The 10,447-nt window shown below is 38.6% G+C and overlaps 1 protein-coding gene across 1 annotated transcript; it reads left to right on the top strand.

Annotated features, from left to right (window-relative positions):
* The first annotated feature begins 6,611 nt into the window (after positions 1–6,611).
* LOC141167434 (olfactory receptor 11L1-like) lies at positions 6,612–7,589 on the top strand. The gene has a single exon (XM_073654838.1). It carries the CDS (start codon positions 6,612–6,614, stop codon positions 7,587–7,589), a length of 978 nt encoding a protein of 325 aa, XP_073510939.1.
* The last annotated feature ends 2,858 nt before the right edge of the window (positions 7,590–10,447 follow it).

Raw genomic sequence — 10,447 nt, 5'->3', positions numbered from 1 at the left:
TAGCTTGCTGGATGTCATGAATAATTTGGAGATTCGTGGCAGCTCTGGTTATGCTGTAATTTAAATGTAGTTTTTTCCTTTTGGTACAGCAAGGGTTAATGTTAGTCTCTTGCTGGTAGACTTTTGTTTTCGGTCAGCTGATGTTCGTTCATGCCTCTCCCACCTCGTTTTAAATAGGCACATGCTCCATCAGCAGACCGCAGGTTATAGTTCAATCTATGCTTACCTCTTTGAAGGAGCCAGTCTCTGGAGAAGTTGTGGTGTTTGTTGCTATTGCAGCGGTGAAGTTTTCTGTTGGAGAGATAAGTGTATGTTATGTTGTTATCTTCCCATTGTTTGTCTTCCCTTCCTTGTGTTGTCCTATTGTAGTGGTGAGACTAGTGTTTCGCTGGCCTGCACACTAGCCATGTTAAGTCCAGGGCTAAGCAAGGGCTAAGGCACGTGATCGCGTACGGAGGGAAGGACCTGTCTAGAGACGATAGGGAAGCTTAGGGACAGAAACAGGGTGGTGTCAGGAGGTGTCCCTTTCCTTGTTCCCTTACGCTAGGACCCTCCTTGCCCCTCTATCTCCCATTGCACCAGTGTGTTGTGCCGTCCGCAGGACATCCCCTTGGCGTTCCGTGACACTGGTACTTTTCTGTGGGAATGAGCTGGTCTCCAACCAATGATGAATATTTTCAGTCAATTATGGCACGCCATGGTTTGGTATTAGCACCCAGTACCAGAAGCGAAGCCATCCACAATTTCCATCTCTGGAATTTGGTTTGGTAGACTGGCTGCCCAAACATTAGTTTCTAGTTTCTCACAAAGGAGCTGAAGACACTAAGACACTGAGTGGCAGTAGGTGCAAGTTTGTCCAGCATTACCTGTTTGTTAGATATCAGAGGGAGAACAGAATTGGGCTTTACCAAGGTGCCAGATTGCAGATCTATGTCTTATAGAAGGCTGGAGCCAGTCCGCAGTAAAAAAGCAGCCATAGAGTGTCCGGGAACCTTCAAACAGACTTTTCTTAGCCAGGGCTGCTTCTCAGCGGGGTTGGACGGGCCCACCAGAGAACCGGAGAATCCTCCGGTGAGCCCTGGCTTCTCGTTCAGGACCCCACGAGGTGAGATTTTGCATGGTGCCCCAGATCGATGTCGATTGACAGTCATTTTGCATTTTTTCCATTGTCTTACTATTGCACCAGCAGTTGTCTCCTTCTCACCCAGCGTCTTACTTATGGTTTTGTAGCCCATTACAGCTTTGTGCAGGTCTATGATCTTGTCCCTAAGCAAACAATGGTGCAGCGGTCTCAGGGAGCGCCAAAGGAATACTGGACAATTTAATAGCTGGCAACCGACTTTTATTCTTCCTCCAATACAACTGCCACAACGCGTTTCAACGGTCTAAGCCGTCTTCATCTTGTTTACTTGTGAAATATCTCCATACGGAGCCAAAGCGGCAGGAGCAGCCGGGCATATTTGGATGTTTGAGGACCTGCGGTTATCCAGCCACCGGGTTAAACTACTGAGGACCTGCGGTGACGTGGTATCTGGTCCGGCAGGATCGTGTGACCACTTGAGGAGCACAGAGTTGCGAGGCAAACACCGACAGGACGGTACTACAAATAGAGGTGACCCGTAGCCTTATTAATCACACGCTTAATCTTGGTTGTGTAAACGTACACAACCATTACAGGTGAGTGCACTGGCACTTTTTAAATTATATAAATAGCCCTGTGAGTCTACACATGCGCCCTTTCTTTTCTTTTCGCATATGATCTTGTCCCTGACATCCTTAGAAAGCTCTTTGGTCTTGCCCATGTTGTAGAGGATAGAGTCTGACTAATTAATTGAGTCTGTGTACAGGAGTCTTTTATACAGGTGACTATGTTAGACAGCTGTCTTTAATGCAGGTAACGAGTTGATTAGCCATGTCTAACTGGTCTGTATGAGCCAGAACTCATAATTGTTTGTAGGGAGTCAAATACTTATTTCTCACTGCAAAATGCAAAAAAAAAGATTTATACAATGTGATTTTCTTGATTTTTTTTTTATATTCTATCTCTCAATGTTAAAATTAACCTACTCTTAAAATTATAGACTGTTCATGTCTTTGTCAGTGGGCAAACTTACAAAAACAGCAAGGGATCAAATACTTATTTCCCTCACTGTACAAGATATGCTCCAAACAATTTCAGAGATCTCACCTACTGTATCATGTTAGTCACAGAAAAAAGTATTTTTTAGTGTGGATGAGGCCTGTATAAAATACAAGATATGCCCCAAACAATTTCAAAAACTGAGATCTCCCCCACTGTATCATGTTAGTAACAGAATATTTTTTTTCCCTTTATGGAGAACAATATTTGCACCAAAGAATTAAAAGATGAAATATAGCCTGCTTTATATACCACAGTAGTAAGAAAACCAATTTCGATTTTATCATGCGTACCCCTGTGAGAACAATATTTGCACCAAAGAATTAAAAGATGAAATGAAGCCTGCTTTATATACCACAGTAGTTACAAAACCAATTTAGATTTTATCAGGTGTACCACTGTGTGAAAAACAATATCAGCACCCAAAACTGACATCTGGCCTGCTGCATAATGTTAGTAACAGAAGAAAATATTTTTTTAGTGTGGATGAGGCCTGTATAACATAGGAGATATGCCACAAACAATTCCAAACTGAGATCTCCCCTACTGCTTTATGTAGGTAACAGAAGAAAGTATGTTTCCTTTGTATGGAGAAAAATATTTGCATCAAAGAATTAAAAGATAAAATATAGCCTGCTTTATATATCATGGTAGTAAGAAAACCAATTTTCGATTTTATCATGTGTACCCCTGTGACAACAATATCTGCACCAAAGAATTCATTTCACTAGAGTACAGCTATTATAATGGGGACCGACACCTCTTCCACTTCAGCCAACCCAGATGGAGACCCAACCAGGAGTGTTCACATTTCCAAAATCAGTGTTAACATCTGGATAATGTCTTGAGATGTTGTTTCAGTATTGGCACATAATCTTCTTTTCTCATGATGCTATCTATTTTGTGAAGTGCACCAGTCCCTCCAGCAGCAAAACAACCCCACAACATGATGCTGCCCCCCCCCCCATGTTTCGCAGTTGGGATGGTGTTCTTAGGCTTCCAAGTTTCTCCCTTTTTCTTCCAAACGTAACTATGGTCATTAAGATTTCTGTTCCAGTGTGCATTTGCACACATTAATCTGGCTTTTGTATGTTTCTTTTGGATTAATGGCTTCTTCCTGGCAGAGTGGCCTTTCAGCCCATGTTGATACAGTACTCGTTTCACTGTGATTATTGACACAATTTAACTAGCTTCCACCATCATCTTCACAAGGTCTTTTGCTCTTGTCCTTGGATTGATATGCACATGTCGGACCAAAGCACGTTCATCTCTGGGACACAGACCCCATCTCCTTCCTGAGTGGTATGATGGCTGGACATTCCCATCTTATTTGCACTTGCATATAATTGTTTGTACAAATGAACGAGGCACCTTCAGGTATCTTGAAATTGTACCCAAGGATGAGCCAGATTTGTGCAAGTCCACAATTCTCTTTCTGATATCTTGGCTGATTTATTTAGACTTTCTCATGATGCTACACAAAGAAGCAGTGTGTTTCAATTGTACATTAAAATACATCCACATGTTTGTCTGTAATTAACTCAGATGTCTGAAGCTTCCAAACACATGACATCATCATACGGGCAGTCCAGAATTGTTTAAAGGCATTGTAATCTTAGTGTATGTAAATTTTTGACTTTGCAATAAGTAATAAAAATGCCTTAAAACATTCTCTCTCTCTCATTATTCTGGCATTTGGCAAATATTAAAAATTATGGTAATCCTAATTGACCTAAAACGATAAAGGTTTATTCTGATTTCATGTCAGATATTGAGAAAAACATGCAGATGTGTCTTTTTATATAGTGTATGTAAACTTCTGGTTTCAACTGTATATACGCAAATGAGTGGATCACATGGATTGTAGACAACCAATCAGGATAAAATTTACAAGTATATATAATGAATTAAAATAATGTTAAAAACAAGGATAAAGAAGCAATACATGTAATCCATTCGTTTGCATACATATGAAATACTTACCTTTGCCTACCGATACCATGATTAAGGCAATACACCAAAACACGTAGGTTTATCGAAACTCATATGGATTTGAGGAATTTACTATTTGGTGTTTTAATCAATAAATGTGACGTTTTATACCTACTCCTCTCCTGTTCATCGCTGGAGGATCCATTTTTTGTCAAATTTAACAATGGTGATTAAAGTGATAACATCGTCATATATTTTTAATGAAGCTTGTAAACATGTTTTTGGTCTAGTAATGTTCTGTTCTAAAAGATTAAATGGTTTTGGGACACTCAATCCAAGTTATTAAAAGTTTTAGAGATAATTTGCAAAAGTACTTTGTCTCCAACAACTGTGTCAATCATAATGTCAGCCCTGGTACTCCAGACAAAATGCTCTAGCAATAGACACCCGGCCCCCAGCACCTGCTATAGAGGGGGACAATAGAGTGCACATAGGAACCATCCATGAAGGTCGTGAGTTGTGAGCCAGGTCCCAATATGATATACGATGGCTGACTTAGCTGTTTTAAAGGCTCATCCTAGTCCCACACTATGCAAATTCCTATTCAAAAAGTTTAAAATGTTTTAGAATTTTTTTTCTACTAACTTCTACAACATCACTTACGTCTTAGAAATAGAAAATCTAAGTTAGAGCCAAATTCCTCGGCATCATTTTGAAAATGTAATTAGACCAACGGGGAATTTCTGCAAATGATTAGTGCTCTATATCTAACTAGATACCAAAGATATAAAATCAGGTTTTCTATCTTCAATGACACGGCTGTGCAGGAGGTACTGAACTCATGTCCACCGAGTCTACCAGAGAAAGTGAGTGATTGTTTATTTGTTGGAGAGAGAAGTGATCAGAGGCAGAAAACGTCTCGTAAAGTTCCCTTTTATTTACTTTTTTAGTTAGCTATATAAGATTAAAAATTGCACTTTGGTTACCTGTTAACACGATGATATTATAATTATTGCATTTGCCCATTTCTTCCTATAGCTTTTTTTTATGTTTTTTTTGCCTGATTTTTCATTTGCGCCTTATTCTTTGACTTTGAAACTTTTTTAAAGACTATTTTATAAGTGTTGGCCTTTTTTATGTTTGTCATTTTGAACGGAGTTTAGAGTTTCCAAATGTTTTTTTGTCTGAATCATCAATTTCACTTTTAAAAAATGTACAAAATTTTTGTGCAAATGTACTCCAGTCCCCCCCATACTGGAGCGATTTTCTTAATTTTTTTTTTTTTTTACAAATGTTTGAATATTTTTTTGTTATATGCAACTTTTTTTATGCTTAAAAGTCACAAAAATGTTAAAGATATAAATAAAGAATATTTGAATATTTTTCATTTTTTTTACACTATGGTATCATACAACTACATTATATGGCTACTCTTTACCACGCTGCTACACTAAACCATTTTGTCACAATAGTACGCTGCGTCACTGTATCACACTATTCAATTGCAAGTTAATGTATGTTTCTGTTTTTTGAAATACTAAACATTTATTTATTTCATTTTATCTGTGGAACTTTACACTGGACTTTGATTGGGAAGAAAATACTTGTGTTTTTATGAAACTGATGTGACTGTGTACCCAGCAATCCGGTAAGTGAATACCATAGAGGAGGCTCATGAGGCTGCTATGGGGCCATGAAAGGCATCATCCCTTATGTAGGTTAAAAGGCAGAAAAGATTGTGTCTACCACATAGGCAAGCCAAGTGACTGCTTTATGGCCACTGGATAGAAGGCACTATTAGGTGTAGTCCCATCTCCGAGGGCATTATTGTGATTGTGAAGGGGCATTGAGATTGTTCTAGCCGATTTCCAGTCCATCTACACATGTCAGTGCAGGAACGGTTATTATTAGGAATAGTATCACAATTTGGATATAAAGATCCATTTTATAATTAAGGGAGCACCCAAATAGAATCAAATACATAAAGGCACCCCCTATATTTAATTTGGAAAAGTATATATCTGACAGTCAATTATTATAGAGAAATAGAAAACTTTATTCAAAACAGCAAACAAACCCCCAGACGAAGCAACACGCAAAACGCGCGTAGGGGTACTGGGCAGTGTAGTACTGGACAATATGGCACATGGTTGGTATTAATTATTGTATGGGACTGGTTACTATTATTATTAAGTCACTACTGTATATTTACTTTTAGCCAGGCAATGTCATGGATGAATTGCTTAATGATCAACTGTATGCTATATATGACGTGGTATAATTTGCTTCAATAGTGACTATTAGTGATCATATATTTATGTCCATATTCATATTGTATACATGCTGCTGTCACAGTCCTGAAACATGTATCACACTGCCCTTTAGGTTTTTAAAATGTTTTTTAGGGGCACTATTTTTAATTAAATTTGTTTGCTTTGTTGAATAAAGTTTTCTATTTCATTATTAGGAATAGAACTGCTTAGAGTCAAAAAACTGAAAAAAATCTCAATTTCACTTTGACTTTTTCTACCTACAGATAATGTTTCCAAAAAACTCAACGACAGCCTCTGATTTCTTCCTCACTGGTTTTCAGAACATTGGCAGCTACAAGTTTCTTTTCTTCATATTTATACTGAACGTTTACATCATGACTGTTAGCGGAAACCTTGTCATTGTCACAATAGTGTCCACCAGTCATCTTTCGCAGTCCCCCATGTACTTCTTTTTGAGCCACCTATCACTTTGTGATTTTCTATTTTCCTCAAATATCATTCCCAACATGATGCACATAACCTTAGAAGGTGGAAGCACCATCTCATTTTCTGGCTGTCTTATCCAGTTCTATATCTTTGCTTCTTGCACTGCCACGGAATGTTATCTTCTTACTGTCATGTCCTTTGACCGATATGTGGCCATCTGCATCCCGTTACGTTACCCTTCAGTCATGAACAGTAAGCTTTGCCTGCTTTTTGCAGTATGGTCGTGGTTACTTGGTTTTCTTTTTGTGCTGATAACCATCTCATTGCTTTGCCAGTTAGATTTTTGTGGTAGTATGACCATCAACCACTTCTATTGTGACTTCATTCCAATGTTAGAACTTTCTTGCTCAGATGTATCATCCATCATCATAGAAACATTTTTCTTTGCCAATTTCATTGTCCTACTGCCTTTTCTAACTGTCCTAGGTAGTTACATCTCTATTTTCTGGACAATCATGGGGATACACTCATCTACAGGAAGAAAGAAGACCTTCTCAACCTGCAGCTCCCACCTACTCATTGTAGGGGCCTATTATGGTTCACTGCTTAGTATATATTTATTCCCTTCTGGAGGTCAATCAGACAGCATCAATAAGATATTATCTCTGCTTTACACTTTGGGGACACCCTTATTGAATCCAATGATATACTGTTTTAGGAACCAAGAAATCCAAAACCAGTTTTCTAGAATTCTTATTTTTATGAAAAATATCAAATCATTTCCAGGTTTAAGAAGTTCAAAAGTATTAGGTAAATAATCACCTTAATATTAGCAGCATGTGAGGATACAATGACAAATAACAACTCAAGTGTGCTACGAAAAGTTTAAAATTACATACAGGGGTGCTTGAATGTTTAAGAACCTTTCAGAATTGTCCACATTTCATCTTCAATTTGTCCAAAAGGTACATTACATTTTCAAATAAGACCCAAAAGTAGATAAAGAGAGATAAATAAAACAAATTAGTCAAAAGTAGAGATGGCGGATCAATTCGCGGAACTCTGGTTCATTGGCCAGGTCACTTGTCTGTGGCCACTAGATAGAAGACTTGCAAATCTCTTATTTTCCAGGATCCCAGGCATGACTTTTGATTAGCCGGGCTGTCACTAATCAAAAGTTGCATTAGGTATTTGGGATGTAAGTAGATCCACAGGCCTTCCATCTATTGGTAAAAGACTAATGAACTGGCTGATGGGCCAGAGTCCTGTTAATTGATCTACCCAACCCTAGTCAACAATGACTTTGTCATTTGCTACATGAGGAAAATTATCCAATATTACAAATCTGTGAGTGGGAAAAGTATGTGAACCTTTGCTTTCAGTATATGGTCTGACCCCCTTGTGCAGCAATAACTGCATCTAAACATTTCTTTTGATTGATAGTCCTACATATTGGTTTGGAGGACTTGTAGCCCATTTCTCCCTAGACAACAGCTTCAACTATTATGTTGGTGGATTTTCTCCTATGAACTGCTCACTTCAGGTCCTTCTGCCTTGTCTAGATGATCTTTAGCAAGTTGCAGATGGGGCAGCAATGTTCTTTTTGAACAGCGTTGGCTTTCTCTATGCAATCCTTCCATTCGCACCATTGTTCTTTAATGTCCTCCTAATGGTGGATGAACATTAACAAACTATTGCAAAAAAGTCCTTTTGTCGCTTAGAAGTTACTATAGGTTCCTTTGTGTCCTCACAATGTATTACGCAGCTTGCTTTTGTAGGGATCTTTGTTGGTCGAACACACCTAGGGACATAACTGTCTTGATTTTCCTCCATTTGTGCACAACCTGTCTGTAATGTAGATTAGCAGAGTCTAAATTGTTAAGATATGATTTTGTAACTTTTTCCAACATCAGCAACTCTTCCTTTTAGGTCCTCAGAAATCTCCTTTGTCCTTGCCATGATATATTTTAACAAATGTCTTATGAAGTTATACTTGAATGAATTTCTGTTCCTTCAATAAGAAAATAGAAGAAAAAGGAAAATGCTCCTTGTGCAGGTCAACAGGGTTAGACTAATCACAGTGAGTAGCGTTGCTCACCTAGATGAGTTGTGTGCCTCCTGCACACCAATGGGAATGACAGAAAAGGCTCTCCACCTGGCCAAAAACGGCTCTGCAGCTCCACCCGCTGAATCCAGACCCTGGACCCAAATGATTAGAAGCAAATAACTAAGAAAAAAACAGGTTGCTCAAAATAGCGCTGCCAAGGATTCAAATAATAGAAATGGGTAACGTAAGCCTGATGAAGGAGCTAGATAAGCTCAGAAATGCATAGCATTTTAATAAATAATTTTTTTTTTTACGCTACCCATTTCCAATTTTTGAATCCTTGGCAGTGATATTTTGAGCCCCCAGTTTTTTTCTTAGTTCTTTATTCTTTCAATAAAAGATTTCGCCATCTCATACCTGATTGACACTCTATTGATAGAAAACACTAGATTGTAATTTTACATTCAAACTATCTGCTAGTCCTAAAGGTTCTCATAATTTTTCAACTCACAGACTTGTGTCGTTGGATCATTTTTCCTCTTTCAAAAATGAGAAAGTAAAATGTTTTACTCATTTGTTTGATACGGTTCTTTATCTGCTTTTATGAACTATGTAAAAATCTGATGTAGTTTTAGATCAAATTTATGCAGAAATATAGATAATTCTAAAGGTTAGTATTGAGGAGCATTGCCTTACATTAATTTGGGTGCCTGATTTCAAGTCGCTTTCCACAAGCTTCTCACAATAAATTGATGAGATTTTGAGATTCCTTCTTACAGAAATGGTGTAACTGAGTCAGCTATGTTGGCCTGCTTTCTCAGTTCTGCCCAAAATATTTTTTGGGAATTGAGGTTTTATTTGTGATGGCCACTACATTACCTTCACTTTGTTGTCCTTAAACCATTTTACCCCAAAATTTGAAAATTTCCATTTCTAAGATGCATTTATGCCCAAGTTTTAACTTTTTGACTGATAACTTGAGATGTTTCAATATCTTCACATAATTTTCCTTCCCCATAATACCTTCTATTTGTTATGATCTGCTACAGAGACTAAGGAAAGACAGGAGATCTGTCCCTACAATAGAACTAAACTAGATCCCTACGATGTAACGGGGAACCTGATCCTGCGATCAGACCCGCTAAAGTCCTCGGCTAGTCTGTACGAAGACCTATAGATGTGAGGGAGGGATCCCTACAAGATCTAGGGACTGGGATAAGTTGGACACTAGTGTTGAGCCACCCCCGTAGTGTTCGAGTTCGGTTCGGTTCGTCGAACACCCGTGTGTTCGCCGAACTGTTCGTCGAACTGTTCGTCGAACACCTTCGAACACCGCTAAAACCAATGGCAGGCAAACAAAAACACATAGAAACACATAGAAAACACCTTCAAAGGTGTCCAAAAGCTGACAAACTGCTCAGAAGACATAACTAACACATGGAAAAGTGACAAGTACATATAGTCATGCGAAAAGAAAAGAGGTGGAGGAGTAAAAGGAGGGGGAGACACAGATATAGGCATGTCATGCCCTTCTAAAATCCAAAAAGTGAGAAGCCGACACGGCCAGTCCGCTCCTGCCCGTGCCACCTCCGTGTCGCCGGGTTTGTGCCAGAGCCGCGGTGAACCCTG

Source organism: Phyllobates terribilis, unplaced genomic scaffold (assembly GCF_046119375.1).
Source record: "Phyllobates terribilis strain yellow unplaced genomic scaffold, ASM4611937v1 Scaffold_11__3_contigs__length_659146591, whole genome shotgun sequence".
NCBI classification, from domain to species: Eukaryota; Metazoa; Chordata; class Amphibia; order Anura; family Dendrobatidae; genus Phyllobates; species Phyllobates terribilis.
This window is presented reverse-complemented; position numbering and strand designations above follow the sequence as displayed.

Excerpts from the sequence above, each read along its gene's own strand:
- LOC141167434 (XM_073654838.1), top strand. The coding sequence starts at position 6,612 with ATGTTTCCAAAAAACTCAACGACAGCCTCTGATTTCTTCCTCACTGGT.